Source organism: Mobula hypostoma, chromosome 14, assembly GCF_963921235.1.
Source record: "Mobula hypostoma chromosome 14, sMobHyp1.1, whole genome shotgun sequence".
Taxonomy (NCBI): Eukaryota; Metazoa; Chordata; class Chondrichthyes; order Myliobatiformes; family Myliobatidae; genus Mobula; species Mobula hypostoma.
The window spans coordinates 64,979,590-64,998,422 of NC_086110.1; the positions used below are offsets into that span (position 1 = coordinate 64,979,590).

The following is an 18,833-nucleotide window of genomic DNA, read 5'->3' on the forward strand; positions in this document are numbered from 1 at the left end:
GTGCAACAATAAGATGACCAAACAACATGGGTCCTGGTACCTTTCATTCATATTTGTCTATTCTATGTGGATGGAATGTCATAGAAATTATCAAACAAGGGTAATATAGAGCCCCATACACAAGAGTGGTGGGTGTGTGAAATGCACAGCCAGCGAAGGTAGCAGAGGCGAATACAATAGGATGTTTTATGAGACTCTTAGATAGGTACATGGAGCTCAGAAGAATAGAGGGCTATGTGATAGGGAAATTTAAGGCAGCTTCTAGAGTTGGTTACATGGTCAGCACAGCAATGTGGGCCGAAGAGCCTGTAATGTGCTGTAGAATTTCTATTTTCTATGTTCTTAGATGCTGGAGGAACTGAGCAGGTCAGTCAGTATCTTACTTACTGACTTACTTTGTTGTCGCCAAACAATTGATACTAGAGCGTACAATCATCACAGTGATAATTGATTCTGCGCCTCGCGCTCCCTAGAGTACAAATCAATAGTAAATAGTAAAAATATAAATTATAAATCATAAATAGAAAATTGAAAAGGGAAAGTAAGGTAGTGCAAAAAAACCAAGAGGCAGTATCTATAGGGGGGAATAAACAGCTGACACTTTCGGGCTAAGGAAGGACGCAGAAGCCAGAATAAGGTGGTGAAAGGAAGGGACTGAGTACAGGTTGGCAGGTGATAGGTGAGACCAGCTGTGGGAGAAGATGGGTGGTTTGGCGAGGGAATAAAGTAAGAGGCTGGGAGGTGATAGGTGGAAGAAACAAAGGACTGAAGAAGAAGGACTGTAATGGGAGAGGACAGTGGACCATGGAAGAAAGAGAAGGAGGAGGAGCAGGAGGTGAAGAGAAGAGAATGGGAAATGGGAAGGATGGGAAGGGGAAGAAATTACCAGATGTTGGAGCAACTGATGTTCATGCCGATAGTTTGGAGGCTACCCAAATAGAACATGAGGTATTGCTCCTCCAACCTGAGTGTTACTTTATATTTTATGTACTGCTCTGTACAGTTGATGTAAAACATATTTCACAACACGTCAATGATAATAAACCAGATTCTGTTTCTTCAAGGGGAAGAGAAAATCCCACTGACATCACTGTGTGGGCCATTGCATTCCCAGCTTCCTCACCTTGCAGATTGTCTTGGGTTTCTGCACACTCCTGGATAGAACACTATCAAATCTTGATACATTTTGTATCCAGCCCCTCAGTTTTCTAAGCTGGTCCATCAAGCATTGCCACATTCATTTGAATATAGTTGCTAAACTTAACGGCAAAATGGTTTATCCTTCAGTTATGTCAGTGTTAACAAGGGATACCCCCTTAGCAACAATAACAAGTTGGTCAACCAGAGAATCTGTATTTACTAACAAGTGCCTTAATTATCTCAACTCCATTCTTCAAGAAGGGAGAGAGAGACAGAAGAAGGGAAACTATAGGCCAGTTAGCCTGACCTGAGTGGTTGGGAAGATGTTGGAGTCGATAATTAAGGATGTAGCTTTGGGATACTTGGAGGCACATGATAAAATAGGCCGTGGTTTCCTCAAGCGAAAATCTTGCCTGACAAATCAATTAGAATTCTTTGAAGAAATAACAAGCATGATAAACAAAGGAGAATCTGTTGAAGTTGTGTACTTGGATTTTCAGAAGGCCTTTGACAAGGTGCCATGCATGATGCTGCTTAACAAGTTACGAGCCCATGGTATTACAAGGAATATCCTAGCATGGATAAGGCAGTGGCTGATTGGCAGGAGACAAAGAGTGGGAAGAAAGGGAGCCTTTTCTGGAGAAGGCAGGAGATTGGGGCTGAAAGGAAAATTGGATCAGCCATTATAAGATGATGGAGCAGACTTGATGGGACAAATTACCTAATTCTGCTCTTACATCTCATGGTCTTATGGTTAACTAACAAGCATGTGAATTCATAAATTAAGTAACTGTGTACACACCTACTAGATCTCCCTGATTCTATTGAATAGTCAAAGAATGGAAAAGGTAATACCCGGGGAAAGGTAATTCTTTCTGGCCAACAACAAAAAAAAATGGCTGAGTCTAGATTTTAATTCCAACTTTTTAAAAGCTTTGGTTAGGGATGGAAATTGTTAACAATGAGCTTTTTGTCAAAGATCCAATAGCAAACATAAGGCCAAAGGATAAGTCACCAGATATTTCATTATCAAGTGGAGAGATAAGAGACCACCAATACTGAAACCTGGAACAACAGACAGTTTGCTGGAGAAACTCAACGGGTCAAACAGCATCTGTAAATAATCAAGTCCTGATGTAGGGTACCCACATGAAATGCCAACAAAATTCCTTTCCCACCACAGATACTGCACAGTACACTTAGTCCCACAAGTAGGTTGTTTGTTGTTATTTTTAGATGTCATACACTGAACTCTGCTCCCTGGAATTGCCACAACCTAGAGAAAATCAGGACATCTGTACTTCCCTCTGCAACTGGATCCTCATCTTTCTCATTGGGACAGCACAGTGAGTGCGAATTGATAATAACATCTCCACCACAATGGCAATTAACACAGGCACAACTCAAGGATGTGTGCTAGTCTACTGTTCTACTCTCTCTAGAATCATGACTGTGTAAGCTAAGCACAACTCAAATGGCATCCACAAATTTGCTGATGACGCCATTGTTGTTGGCAGAATCCCAGACGGTATCCAGGAGAGATAGGGCAGCTGGTTGAGTGGTGTCACAACAACAACCTTGCACTCAGTGTCAGTAAGAGCAAAGAATTGATTGTGGACTTCAGGAAGGGGAAGTTAGGCGAACAGGCACCAGCTCTCATTTGGGGGTTCAGCAGTAGAAATGGGGAGCAGCTTTAAAACTGAAATACAATGATGGAAAATGCATGGTCATGCACTTTGGTAGTAGAAATAAATGTGCAGATTATTTTCTAAACAGAGAGAAAATCCAAAAGTCTAAGATGCAAAGGGACTTGGGAGTCCTTGTGCAGAACACCCTGAAGGTTAACTTGCAGGCTGAGTCAGTGGTGAGGAAGGCAAATGCCATGTTAGTATTCATTTCAAGAAGTCCAGAATACAAGAGCAAGGATGTGATGCTGAGGCTTGGTAAGGCACTGGTGAGGCCTCACCTTGAGTATTGTGAACAGTTTTGGGCTCCTCATCTAAGAAAAGGTGTGCAGGCATTGGTGAGGTTCACAATGATGTTTCTCAGAATGAAAGGGTTATCATACGATGAATGTTTGATGGCTCTGGATCTGTACTCACTGGAATTCAGAAGGATAAGGGGGGATCTCACTGAAACCTTTCGAATGTTGAAAGGCCTAGACAGAATAGATGTGGAAAGGATGTTTCCCATGGTGGAAGAGTTTAGGACAAGAGGGCACAGCCTCAGGATAGAGGGACGCACTTTCAAAACAGAGATGCAGAGAAATTTCTTTAGCCAAAGGGTAGTGAATTTGTGGAATTTGTTGCCACTTGCATCTGTGGAGGCCAGGTTGCTGGGTGTATTTAAGGCAGAGATTAACCGGTTCTTGATTGGACATGGCATCAAAGGTTACAGGAAGAAGGCCTGGAACAGGGGTTGAGGAGGAGATTAAGAAAAAGGATCAGCCATGATTGATTGGTGGAGCAGACTCGATGGGCAAAAGGGCCTAATTCTGCTCCTATATCTTATGGTCTTTAAATTCCTGGATGTCAACATCTCTAAGGATTTGTCCAGGACAAAATATATTGATGCAAGCATGGAGAAGACAAACAGACAACTTTAATGCATTAGGTGTTTAAGGAGATTGGGTGTGTCAACAAAGGTACCTGCAAATGTCTATAGATGTGTGATGAACAGCATTCTGATTGGTTGCATCACAGTAAGGTATGGAGTCTCCAAGGCACAGCATCGCAAGAGGCCATAGAGGGTTGTAGAATCATCATGTGCATGAGCCTTTCTGCCATTGAGGACATCTTTAGGAGGCAGCAACCATCATCAAGGACCCTCGCCAACCAGGACATGCCCTCTTTTCATTACCACTATTAGGGAGGGGATAAGAGAGGCTGAACACCCACACTCGATGATTCAGGAGTCTGAAAAGTCCACAAACCCACAAATGCTACTATTTTTTGCTTGCACTATTTCTTAGGTAATTTATCATAACTTAATATCTACTGCTGCCACAAAACAACTTTCATGTCACACAAGTTATTGGTGGTAATCAACCTGATCCGATTGTGAATTCAGTAAAGAGCTAAAGGGGCTGTGGAGTTAACATGGCTGAGTGTAAGAAGCGATGCTTTCTCTAAGGTGTATGTGCATACACATCTGTTGCTACTACTGCACAAAGGAATTTAAACCGTGCACAAAAGATTGTCACTCGGTTCTGGATAATTTGGTTCATACACAATCACATTACCTCTTCCAGTTAGTTTCTGATGCAGACAGTGTTACTTAATGGTGTTATAAGATCAATATTATTACATAGCATCATATAGTATATGAGAAATAAAACTCATTAGTGCATATTATTTTATTTCTTTTAAAGAATGATCAACACACTGGGTTTGGTAGTTTATTATCCTTAGAATAGATTCAGGTTTACTTCTACTTAAACATTGAGTGTACACAGGCTGTTGGGCAAAAGATTGCACAGCGCAAGATTTTTGCACATACTGTTCATGACAAATTAGAGGGAGCATTGGTGAGGAGTGGTCCAGATGGATTACAACCCAGCTCTGATTATGGCAACTGTGGTTTGATCTCATTTATCATTTCACAACGGCAACATTAAGCTTCACTAATGTCGATTGACTTTTGCTTACTTTTCTGTTGCCCTGCAGACTGCCATGTAAGGCAGACTGCTGACAGAGATAATCGAGAAAACTGTAACTTTTTTTTTGGAGGGGGGGAAGGAATTGTCAATTAAGGGTTAATTTATGCAGTCTGTTTTACATGGCAGACCATGGGCTGATAGAAAAGTAATCAGAAGTCAAGAAGCCTCATTAGCAAAACTGAATGTTACCATTATACCTTGAAGAATGAGGCTAAGCCTTAGTTATATAACCTTATGGGGATTTTATTGAGTTAACTGAAACATGCTGTTTTCAATAAAATGTATCCAAAAATATTTGCAAAGGATAAAGTTTCTGTTCTATTTATCTGTGCTGTTGCCAACTCACGTCAAGAGACATCCGGAGCATTTGTGTATAGCAACCATCTAGAGACTTTCACATAGTCTTGGTGAGAGTCCACGTCTCACATCCGTACGTGAGAATGGACTCTATGACTGCTATGAAAATCCTCTTATAAAGCCCTCTGGTCAGGTTCGACTTCCAGATTTCCTTCATGTCACTCATAGCCCTCCACGCCAGCACCTTCCATATCTTTATGTCCTTTCTGAACTCATCATTCTTGACCCGAGGTACTTGAAGTCAAAGAGTTTCTTAATGGTATCATTCTTCATGGTCTTGAGAGAACCTTCGCCGCAGTTAAACGCCATGTACTCTGTCTTTTTAGCGTTTAGATGAAGTTGGCAACAGCACATGACGGATGTTGAGCTCTATGACGACCTACCGATGCTCACCACCAAAATCGAGGTGAGAAGACTGCAACTAGCGGGGTACTGTCTACGCCACCCCGAGCTACCTGCCAGCCTAGTCATCATATGGGAGCACAAGCATGGGAGGATGAACCCTGGGTGCCCTCCCAAGACTATGGTCAACACGCTCCTAGAAGACAATGGCACGGCTAATGTCGATGAACTGAACACACTGATGAGGGAGAGGGAGAAGTGGAGGGTCCGTTATTGTGCCCGACACCGGCCCCCTAGGCCTGAGTCGACGTAGTAGTAGTGGTAGTCTATTTATCTCATATAATAACCAAGTCATTTACACTCAGTGACCACTTTATTAAGTACCTGTACCTCCTTATGTATCTGATTATTTAAAGACAGTGAAGAACAAGCAAGTTCAGCCCAAAGAGCCACATTGCCCAACAACTCACCTATTTAACTAATCACAGGGCAATTTATAATGACGAATAAACCTACTGTCTGGTACGTCTTTGGACAGTGGAGCACCTGGAAGAAACCCATGTTGTCATGGGGGAAACACACAAACTCCTGACAGAGGACGGCTGGAATTGAACTTCGAACTGTAACAGTGCTGTTGAAGCCTCTACACCATCCTGATGCCCCATGTCCTGTAGCTAATAAAGTGCCCATTGCGTGCATGCTCATGGTCTCCTGCTGCTGCAGCCCATCCTCTTCAAGGTTTGATGCATTGTGTGTTCGGGGATGCTCTTCTGCACACTACTGCTGTAAGATATGATTATGTGATTTACCGTTGCCTTCGTGTCACCCTGAACCAGTCTGGCCACTCTCCTCTGACCTCGCCATAAACAAGCTGTTTTTGCCCACAGAAGTACCATTGAGTATATTTTTTTGTTTGTTTTTTGCACGGTTCTCTGTAAATGCTAGAGACGGTTGTGCATGAAAAGCCCAGGAGATCAGCAGTTTCTGAGATATGGGAACTTCACTCCTAAACTGTGGAATTCAATACCTAAATTTATGAGGGATGCAAATTCAGTTGACACTTATAAACATCAGCTCAGAACCTATTCATTTAACCTTGCTTGTAATTAACAGCTTTTTGTCTTTTACGCTCATGTTTATTTATATTTTTTGTTTTATTTTCATATTTATACCTTTATCCCATTGTAAAGCACTTTGTAGTCTGTGCTGGTGCTGTAGTGGCATCCGCACCGGGCTTCAGGGTGAGGGGTCCCGGGTTCGAATCCAGCCGATTCCTTGCATGACTTCCACCTGTGCAAAGTTGAGCATCCAGCTAGCAACTTGGCCTCATAAACCAGACAAACGCTGAAGAAATGGCAAAGTTGCAGCCTGATGCTCCAAACGGGGTGCAGTAGGAACTAAAGGACTTTGGATCCTCCCGTGCTTCATTTGGCGCATCGGGTTGCAACCTTGCCGTTTCTTTAGTGTTTGTGGTGCCCTATAAATTAAGTTATGAACAATATTATAATAATTATTCCTTCCAATACCCCGGTTCTTCACCAAAGACAACAAACCCATGAATACTATTTTTCTACATTAGGTTCGTATTAGGGTAGGATTCGGTGACTTGATTGTAGGTATATTCGTCACCAGGATGGTTATTGCAAGGGATGGATGTCACATTGAGGCATGAGGGTGGAAAATGACCCCATGTTCAGCTCCATTATTCCAAAGCCCGAGAGTGGAAAGAGAACCGGTATCAGTGCAGATTGCCTGTATTTGATCCATCTCCCTCTGTTCTCACTACTACCATCAAGGTGGGAGGAGGTGTGCAAGAGTTGATGAGTTCCGTACAACCAGGTTTGGGAGCTGTTGTTGCCCTGTGGCCGTCAGGCTCCTGGATTGGCTTCACTCGCCTCAGCACTGACCTGACTCTGCAGCTGTGACTCACCTTCAGGGTCTCTCCAGCTCACTTTCTCTGTATTATTCGTTTGCCTTGTTTTTACTATTTGCATCATTTGCCCTCTTTTGCAAATTGGATGTTTAGTCTTTGTTGTGGACGGTTTTTCATGGATTCTATTGTGTTTCTTTGTTTTGTGGCTGCCTGCAGTAAGATGAATCTCAAGGCTGCACGTGGTAAACATACTTTAAAAATAAGTTTCAACTTTGAAATTTATCCTTCTATAACTTGCCTAGTTTGGAGCCTGTCTGAATGCCTCTTAACAGTAATTGGTTGCAACCCCTCCTCTAACTGCAAGTTCCAGATATCACCCACTCTATGGTTAATGCTCAGCCTTCAAATCTCCTTTTAGAAATCATTACGCTCACCTTAAAACTATGTATTTTGATACCCCTACCGTGGGAAAAAGATTTTGACCATCAATACCTCTCATAATTTTATACACCTCACCTTCTTTTGTTCCAGGAAATATAAACCCAGCCTATCAGATCTCTCCGCACAGCCGTAGTCCTCCAATCCAGCCAATATCCAGGTGAAACTTTACACCTTTGCATTGCACTTCTGCCGTGCAAATCAAATCAACAAATTTCATGTCATATGTTGCAATAATGAATCTGATTCTGACTCTTTCCAACGCAATGAAATCCTTCCTTTAGTGTGTCAAGTAGAACTGTACACATTACTCCATCTGCAGCCTTTTGAGTATTTTGTAAAATTGCAACAGAACATTTCAGATCTTCTACTGTGTCCTGGCCCATGAAGGAAAGCACGCCATATCCTTCCTTCCCTGAAAGTACACCCTGTGTCCAGTTTGTTAGGTATCTCCTGCATGCACAGTATATCAGTGGTCTTCTGCTGCTGTAGCCCATCCACTTTAGTGTTCAATGTGTTGTGCATTCAGAGATGCTCTTCTCACACCACTGTTGTAACACGTGTTCATTTGAGTTACCATCACCTTCCTGTCAGATTGAACCAGTCTGGCCATTCTCCTCCGATCTCTCTCATTAACAAGGTGTTTTTGCCCATAGAACTGTCGCCCACTGGTTTTGTTTGTTTTTCATACACTGTAAATTCTAGAGATTGTGTAAAAACCCCAGGAGATCAGGGTTTCTGAGATACTCAAACCACCCAGTCTGGCACCAACAATCATTCTCTGGTCAAAGTTACATCAATTACATTTCTTCCCTATTCTGATGTTTGGTCTGAACACCAATTGAACCTCTTGACCATATCTGCATTGAGTTGCTGCCACTTGATTGGCTGATTAGTTATTTACATTTCATAATACTTACAGGTGTACCCAATAAAGTGTCCACTGAATGTAGGTTGCCATTTTCAGGAAACTATGGGCTTGGACCTCCCATCTCTTTGTTTATCAATATTCCTTAGAGCCCTATATTTACTATATAGGGCACTATATAGTACCCCTCTTTGACTTATGGTAAGTTAATCACCCCTAAAATGTTAGGACTGATAGGGTCTGGGGGAGTTGGTTAGAATATGGGACAGCATTACGATGAGTGCAGGATTAGTGGCTGGTGGTTACTACGGACTTAGTGGGCTGAAGAGACAGTTTTCCCGCTGTACAGCTCCAAGCATCAATCAAAATTGAGAGAGACATCTTCTGAGGTAAAGCTAATGCTGACAGCACCATATCACATCGCTTAGCCACCAAAAACGCCACAGGAACATTTCAAGAGCCTCAACATCAACTCATACTGAGCTTTGAAATCAATTGATCAATTAAACAACCTGACAATTTTTTTCCTCTCTACATTCACCAATAATTTGCTGGCAATTTCTTAATAACCGTGTCCTTTTCAAACTCTGTTATCTTAGAGACTGGTTGCTTTGTGGTTACTAGGTAACCAAATGCGTAAACGTCCACAGCTGATATATTAATGACCCAATCACTGAACAGTCTGCAGGCGTGACATCATCAGGGTTTCTACACAAACAATAATTATATCAACATGGATGGATGAGTGGAGGCAAGTTATGCGACAGCTTCTCTCTGTACGTCAGAAAATATGAAGAAAAAGAATCTGTAATTAATTGTCCCTTGTGTCACAATAGCTAAACAGAGTGAGGTGAAGTTTTAATTAGGCAGAACGTGCAGGGTGGCTAAGGCACAGTTCTAATGCTTATTGATCCGCACTTTCTGTTACCTCCTGCAAGTTCCTTTTCATTCAGCAGATTCCTTGCAAAAACTAAATGTTACCCAGAAGACATAAGGGCAGTGTCATGGATTTCCTGGGATTGGAGATGTCCTGCATTTAAGGAAGAGTACAAAAAAACAACAACCTTCACCAATTATACATTGAAGACATTGCCCCTAGGATAATGACAGCTGTTACTTTTGCAAGTCTGCTGCAAGAGACCTCTTTGGAGAGAGCTCGATCCAGATAGGTAGAAGCAGAAAAACAGGAATGCAGCAGAACGCAGGATCTCCCAGTGGCCACTTATTTCAAAGTGACTTTCCATTCCCATTCCGACAAGTTTGCCCATGGCTTCTTCTTGTGCCATGATGAGGCAAAACTCAGGGTGTGGGACACCATGGTAGCATAATAGTTAGCACAACACTTTTCAGTACCAGTGACATGGGTTCAATTCCTGCTACTGCCTGTAAGGAGTTTGTATGACCATATGGGTTCCCTCCAGGTGCTCTGGTTTCCTCCCACAATCCAAAGACATATCAGTTGCTCGGTTAATTGGTCATTATAAATTGTTCCATGATTAGGCTATGGTTAAGTCAAGGGTTGCTGGGCAGCACAGCTTGAAGTGCCAGAAGGGTCTACTCTGCACTGTAGCTCAACAAACAATAAAAAAGAATCATATTCTCTCTGGGTAGCCTCCAACATGATAGCATAAACATTGATGTTTCTAACTTCTGGTAATTACTACTCCTCCCCCTTCTCTTTTTCCACTCCCCATTCTTTTTGCCTTCTCACCCCTTTTCCTCCTTCTCATTCTTCCCCTACTAGACTGGTTTACTATCCTCCCCTACTACAGTCCTTCTCTTCAGTCCTTTACCTCTTTCACCCATCACCTTTCGGCTTCTCACTTCATCTTCCCCTCCCCCAGCTTCCCCTTCACCTGGTCTCACTTACTAACTTGTATTGTTTCCCCTCACCCCCCACCTCCAGCTCTGGCCCCTTCCATTCAGTTTTGATAAACAGTCTTGACCCAAAACATAACTGTTTATCCCCTCCCATAGATGCAGCCTGACTTGCTGAGTTTCTCCAGCATTTTGTGTGCATCACTCAAGATTTCCACCATCTGAATGATCTGGTGAACACAGCAGGCCAGGCAGCATTTCTAGGAAGAGGTACAGTTGATGTTTCGGGCCAAGACCCTTCGTCAGGACTAACTGAAAGAAGAGCTAGTGAGAGATTTGAAAGTGAGAGGGGGAGGGGGAGATCTGCAGATTTCCTCGTATCGGAATAATCTCTCGTGTTTATGAGCTGCTGAAGAAACTCATCAGGTTAGGCAGAATCTGTAGAGTTAAACAGCTGACATATTGGATTCAGAAGCTTCATGTTAGTCAACATATTTCGCAAATCTTAGAAATGAAAGGTACTGACCCAATATATTAACAGGTCATTTCCCTCCATAGATGCTGCCAGATCCATTGAGCTCCCCCAGCTCTTCATTAATAATCACTTGAAATCCATTACGTTCACCCGGTTTTAAAGTTCCATCATTTTACCTGTCTCTGACTGAAGAAATTCCTACGGATATGTTTGAAACAGCAAACCCTATATTCTAAAGCAATGGGCATAGATTGGGAATTCTTCAGTGACTGGGAACATCTATCTTTCTTTATTTTATTTTATTTGGAGAGGCAGCGTAGAATTGACCCATCCGGCCCAACGAGCGACATTGCCCATCAACCCACCAGCTTTACACAAAAAAGGACAATTTACAATGACCCACTATCCCGTATGCCTTTGGACTGTGGGAGGAAACCGAGCACGGGGAGGAAATCCACTCAGTCATTTAGATAACATACAAATTTCTTACCGATGGCAGTGGAATTAAACTCCGAATTCTGATGCCCAGAGTTGTAATAGTGTTGTACTAACTGCTACACCACTGTGCCCCTCGTCTTCTGTTTGCGTTGTTCTGTTGAGTATTGTGGGTGATGGATTGTGTGGCAGCACACGAGGGCTGCCCCCAGCACATCCTTGGGTATGTTGGTTGCTCACGGAAATGACACATTTCCCATATGCTGCTGTGTACATGTGAAAAATGATAAATGCAGAAGGAGAATCTCAGGGTTGTACGTGCTGACATGTATGTGCTCTGATAACAAATTTTACTCTGATCTTAGAACTTTGAAATAAATGAACCCGAATTGATCTATCCAATCTACCTATCCCACTTTATAAATTTCAATGAGATCCACCCTTATTCCTAAAATTTCAGTGAAAATAGGCCTAATTGACCCAGTCCATCAGTCCTCCCATCCCAGGAAGCAGATTTGCAGATTTCTTTGCATTCATTCAATGGTAAGAACATCATTCCTCAGATATGGAGACTAACAGCACACCAAACCCTACACAGGCACTCGCTGAAACCTTATGCTGCAGCAAGAAATCCTCTCTCCTGAGCTCTAAGCCTCTTGCAATGAAGCCTAATATACCTCTGATCTTCCTAAGTGCTCACTGCAGCTCAGTGTTAGCTTTCAGTGATTAATGTACAAGGATACAAGTATACTTCTCCTTTCCCCAATCTATCACCATTCAGGAGACCAGGTAACCCATGGAGGGTTAGGTGGGAAATTTCAAAGGTACAAGTTATGCTTTACTCCGAGATATTTGGTAATAATCCTCATTTTCGTCCAGTTCAACTCTCGCCCTCACTTCTTCCCACACATTCTCCATTTTATTAATACTGCTTCCCGTGCTGCTGTAGAATTCAAGTAATACTGCTGTTCCCAATTTCTGCCCTACTCTTTCATTCCATATCTGACACTCCCCTTTCTTGACAGCTCCATCTCACCAGATGATCAGCAACCAGCATGCATCATAAGATGGCTGACTGCCATAGCTATCTGGACTATGGTTTCACCCAACCCGCTCCCTGCAAGTACTTCACGCCTTCATTCTCTCAGTTGCTCTGGCTCTACCATGGCAGCTATGACGATGAGTTTTTCACACCACTGTTTCCAAAGGTGTCTTTTCCTTAACCACAGTTTAAATTTTGAAGTCAGTTTGTTACTGAAGTACATACACATCACCATATATTACCCTGAGATTCAATTTCTTGCAGACATTCACAATAGAACAAATAAATATAACAGAATCAATGAAAAGCTACACACAAACAACCAACGTGCAAAAAAAAAGACAACCCGTGCAAATACAAAAAATAGATACAGTACTCTGCAAAAATCTTGGGCACATTAGGAGAGTGGGCAAAGAAATGGCAGATGAGATACAATGTTGAGAAATGTACAGTACGTTTTGGAAGAAGAAATAATCGGGCAGATTATTATTTAGATGGGGAGAAAATTCAAAAATCGGAAGTGCAAAGGGACTTGGGGGTCCTCGTGCAGGATACCCTAAAGGTTAACCACCAGGTTGGATTGGCAGTAAGGAAAGCGAATGCTATGTTGGCAATCATTTCAAGAGGAATAGTGTATAAGAGTAAGGAGGTGTTCATGAGGCTCTATGGGGCACTGGTGAGACCTCATTTGGAGTACTGTGTGCAGTTTTGAGCCCCTTATCTTAGAAGGGATGTTCTGATGTTGGAGAGAGTTCAGAGGAGATTTACGAGGATGATTCCTGGAACGCAGGGGTTAACATATGAGGAGCGTTTGTCGGCTCTTGTACTGTATTCATCAGAGTGTAGAAGAATGAGAGGGGTTCTCAGAGAAACATTTCGAACGTTGAAAGGGTTGGACAGAGTAGATGTGGAAAGGCTGTTTCCCTTGGTGGGTGAGTCCAGGACAAGAGGCCACAGTCTTAGAACTAGAGGGTACCCATTTAAAACAGAGTTGAGGAGAATTTTTTTTTAGCCAAAGGGTCGTGGATTTATGGAATTCATTGCCACATACAGCTGTGGAGGCCTGATCATTGAGGGTGTCTGTATTTGTCACCTTGGAGCAAAGAGTGAGTTTGTACATCTGGTGGGAGCAAAGAATGTTGGGAATGGTGAGGGTGAAGAACGTGGGAGGGTTGTGGGTCAGGCGGCAGAGACGGAGTGCCGGGGCAGGAAGGTTGACGAGGGTGCAGGCACACCCAGCCCTGAGACACCAGACAAGGTCATTTGATTCCAAACAATTTGTTTATTGATCACTACAGAATGTCCCTCTGGTGTTTCCCACTTCCCTCCTCTCTTCCTTTCCCCTTTTCTCAACTATGATTCCCCTCTTCCTGCCTCCTTCCCACTCCCAATCCACAATAGAGAACCTAATCAGAACCAGGTTTATCAATACTCACATTTGTCATGATTTTTTTTGTGGCAGCAGTACAGTGCAATACATAAAATTACTGCAGTACTGTGCAAAAGTCTTAGGCACCTGGGCTGTATATATGTGCCTAAGTCTTTTGTACTGTATGATAAATAAATGATTTGTAGAGTGCTTGACAGTGAGTCGATAGGCTGTGGAATCAGCCAGTGTGGGACCTAAGTCTCCTGTAACTCCTTCCCATTAGCAGTAGTGAGAAGAGGGCATGGCCTGGATGGTGGTGGCCTTGATGAAGAATACTACTTTCTTGTAGCAGCATTCCTTGTCACTGGCAGGGGTCCCAACCTCACTTTTGCCATTTCTCCCTCACTCTTGTTGTCCCCTCAGCTTCCATTCCAAAAAAAAATTCCTCAACTTTCACCTCAGCGATCACATTCTTCACAACTTTTACCAACAGACACTTCCCTTTCAGAATTCTCATGGCATCATTCCCTGATTCTCTTCCATCTCCACCCAAAAGCATTCCCAATCCAACGTTTCTCAGAAGGTACAAACGATATCTGTCCTTACCTTGCTTCCCTTCCCACCTCCATAGTCTAATCACTCCAAGTGAAGCAGTTCCTTACATATTTTCCAATGTAGTTTTCCTTTTGCATTTTTTATAATGCCACAGGATTTTTAAGATTAGCTTTATTGGTCACATGTACATTGAAACAGTGAAATATTTTTTTAATTGTCAACAACCAACAAGGACAAAGGTATACAGGGTGCAGCCTATTAAGTGTTGCTGTTGTATATTTAATATTTCAATAATATTTAAGTACTTTTGTATATATTGTTTGATTAAGCATACTTGTTTATTTAAATAATTAATTATGGGTTATATGTAAAAATATACAAATTCAAATTACATTTATTATCAAAGTATGTATGCAGTATACAACCCTGGAATTTGTCTTCTCCACAGACAGTCACAAAACAAAGAACCATGGAACAGACCCGTTCAAAGATAAAACATCAAACATTGCATACGCCATCATGCTCTTACGTGATATGTGCACACCTCGCTTGAAGTAAACTCAAAGTTACATACGTATTTCAGACTCTCATATCTTCATTTGAATTAATTTAATGTTCTGGAGTTACAAAACATAACAGCTGCCCTGCTTCCAGTGCCAACATAACATGCCCATTACTTACTAACTTTAATCCAAACATCTTTGGAATGTGGGAGGAAACCAGAGCACCCGGAGGAAACCCACACAGTCATGAGCAGGACTCACAAGCCCCTCGCAGGAAGCAGAGGGAATTGAACCCCAGTCTTACAGCCGGCACAGTAACATCTTACACCAATCAGCACTCTGGCATGCTGCCTTATGATACTGACAATGTTGCCTTCTTTTCACTGAACAAACCAAATGATAATTGTATGGCCACTCTTCCGATGACAGAGCTTCGACTTTCATTTTCAATGCCACGCCAAACATCTTACATCAGGTTTTGTTGGAGCAGATCAGATCTCATGGAACTGCAGGTCTTCCAACTGATCCCTTCATACTCAATATTGAATTCAGTACTGCTTGTGTTCTAGCTATCCAGTCCTGATTCAAGATAATCCACCTGCAACATGAATTTCTTTCCTTAAACTGACTTGACCCAATAGTTGGGTATTTGCAGCAATCTCTTGACACAGAATTCCATTCTAGCTGTTTTATTCCAGTCCACTGCCCCCATCACCCCTTTCCCCCACACCCCCCACCCTAGACAGACCAGCCACAACACAAAGCAAAAGCTTTGAGAAAAATATCCATCTAAAAAGCTATTAAAGAGAGCCATGTTCCAAAGCAGTTTGTAAACTTCAGACATGGGAGGTTTTAATGCTTTTAATATCACTTAATCAGTAATTCAAATAACCAGTAAGGAACTATTTTGTCGCCCACTCCAGCGATTCCCATGTATATACTGAATGAATGAGCTTATATCGATGGCCAGCTCCAAATGCACAGATCAAAAAGTTCTCTCAAAGAAGAACTTTCGGGGTTGTAGACTCAGTCTGTTCCATCATGGACACAAGCCTCCCCAACACTGAGGACATCTTATAAAGGCTGTGCATATGGAGTAAATGCAAGCAGGCTTTTCTCCCTCAGGTTAGATGAGGCCAGAACTAGGTTGGGGGTAAAAAGGGAAATATTTAAGTGAAATCTGAGGGGGCACTTCTTCGCTCAGAGGGTGACATGAAAGCAGAATGAGCTGCCAGCAGAAGTGGTGGATGCATGTTGAATTGTAAAATTTAAGAGAAGTTTGGATAGACACATGGATGAAAGGGGAATGGGGGGATGTCTAGGTGTCAGCAAATGGTTCGAGGCAGAAAACCAAACAGGCACAGACTAAGTAGGATAAATAGCCTGTTATAAACACAAGAAAGTCTGCAGATGCTGGGGATCCAAAGCAACACATGCAAAATGCTGGAGGAATTCAGCAGGTCAGGTAGCATCTGGGGAAAACAGTAAACAGTTGATGTTTTGGACTGAGATCCTTCTTCAGAATTGAGAAGGAAGGGGGAAGATGCCAGATTGAAAAGGTGGGGGGGGTGGGGGGGTGGGGGGGAATAGCTGGAAGGTGATAGTTGAAGCCAGGTGGGTGGAAAAAGCCAAGGGCTGGGGAAGATGGAATCTGATAGGGGAGGAGATTGGACCATAGGAAAAGGGGAGGGAGGAGAGTACACAGGGAGAAGCAATAGGCAGGTAAAAAGAGGCAAAAGGGAACAGAGGAAGAAAGGAAGTGAAAATTTGCTTACAAGAAGGAGAAATTGATATTCATGCCATCAGATTGGAGGGTGAACCGTCTGTTTCCGTGCAGTGGTGCTCCATGACTCTATATATAGATTTGCAGAGGTATTTGAGGGGCTGGCTCAGAAAAGGAAATAATAAGCCAAAACCACCGCTGGAACTAACCAGGTTGTTACACGGAAAGCAATGCAAGATTACAACCAAGTCATTGGCTTTCTACTCACCGATGAGTTGGGAGTGTGACGCAGGAATTTGACAACCTTGGAGTCAGACATCGGGCAGGCGAGCGCCATGTAACGGTTCCGAAAAGTGCCATATATCTTCAGGTGGGAGCCCGATTTCAAAGCAGAAGGCTGCGAGCCCTGTCCTTCCTTGCTGGAAGAGGCAAACTCCACTCCGTAGGCTGAAAGGTCGAAGTATAAACTGTGAGCACGGATCTCCGGGGTGGGAACCTAAACACCGGAAAGGAGGAGTTAAATCAGGGGTGACTCTCAGGTTGCGGCTGTGTACCAAATGATTTCAAGATGGCGCCAGTGATACACGCCAACATTTTGCAGACGGCTCATGAAACAGGACAGAGGGAAGATTTCTTTTTGTTGCACTGCCCTCTAAACCTCTGCAATGTATACTGTATCTGCAAATTCAATAGATCAGTCTTTCATTATCAGTACGGATCCGTTGTCAGAACCTGTACATAATCTGGTATTTGGCCAACTGCATGAGCTCTAATGTAAGATGTATTGGGCTTACAGCATCTGGGCTTAAGTATAAATGGAAGCAGCATCTGGACTAGATCAACTGCTTTGGACGAGGAAGGGAGGAATAAGATTATTAATCGCTCTGCTTTATCTTTGTCAGGTGGAGATGCAGCCAGGAACATCATGTCCTTCAACAGCTATTGGTCAATTGTAATAGGACAATCAAGCAGCATATTTTTCCTGTGTCTTCTAAGCATTGAATCTAAATCTGAAGATTTTCAGCCCAAATTCAACAAAGTTTTTAAGGATCCTGAAGTCAAAGTCAAAGAAAATTTATTATCAAAGTACATATGTGTCACATTGAGAATCGTTTTCTTGCAGGAGTTTGAAGGAAAATAATAAAGTACAATAGAATTTATGAAGAACTATATATAAACAAAGACTGACAAACAACTAATGTTCAAATAATAAATAAACAAACAAATACCTAAATAAATAATACTGAGACCATGAGTTATAGAGTCTTTGAAAGTGAGTCTATAGGCTGTAGAATCAGTTCAGAGTTGAAGTCAGTGAAGTTAACAATATCGGTTCACAAGCCTGATGGTTGAAGGGTAATAATTGTTCTTGAACCTGTTGCTGTGGGACCTAAGGCTCCTGTACCTCCTACCCGATGGTAATAGCAAGAAGAGAATATGGCCTAGATGTTTGGTGTCCTTGAGGATGGATGCTGCTTTCTTGTGTTAGCATAGTGAGATAGTTTGGATGTGTCGAAACATACTCAATCCACCTCAAAAGTCCGCGTGTGCACTTGAAATAGTAGTACAAAATAACTTGTAAGCAAGCTGCGAGTAACATCTCAGTGAATTATCAGATTTAACAGCTTTAGCTTATCAGGATCTCAATCGACTTGGCAGTCACATTTTCAGTCATACTCCAGAAATTTCAGTGAGCAACTTAAACTGATTATTCAATGTAACATTCAAGAAGCACTGGAGTTTCTCAAAGTTTTTGCTTTGAAATGCAGTTATCTCATACTTATGCTGAAGATTCTACAGCACGGTTCTGAAAAATGGGGAAATCTTTCTACTGCCCACCCTCAACTTAATTCATCAATCAACTTTAAATACCAATGCCCTTGAATGGACAAGCCTATAAAAAGGAGTGGTTACAGCCCAGTCCTTCACAGATAAAGCTCTCCTTAACACTGAACACACCCACAAGGAGTGCTGTCACAGGAAAGCAGCATCCATCATCGAGGACCATTCAGCAATTTGATGGCCCAGGGGAAGAAGCTGTTCCTAAAATGTTGAGTGTGTGTCTTCAGACTCCTGTCCTCCTTTCTGATGGTAGTAGTAAGAAGAGGGCATGTCATGGTTGGCAAGAGTTCTTACTGATGGATGCTGCTACCTTGAGGAATTGCCTTTAGAAGATCTCCTCAATGGAGGATGTTTGTACTTATGGAAAATTGCTGCCACAGAAAAAAAAAAAGTTC

General features: G+C 42.4%; 1 protein-coding gene across 1 annotated transcript in view; it reads right to left on the bottom strand.

Moving 5' to 3' along the window:
* si:dkey-234i14.6 (uncharacterized) overlaps positions 1-18,833 on the bottom strand; it is a 136,286-nt gene that overhangs the window by 19,943 nt on the left and 97,510 nt on the right. The window contains exon 3 of the mRNA XM_063067221.1: positions 16,865-17,092. Coding sequence (XP_062923291.1) covers positions 16,865-17,092 — 228 coding nt within the window. The remainder of the gene's footprint in view (positions 1-16,864; positions 17,093-18,833) is intronic.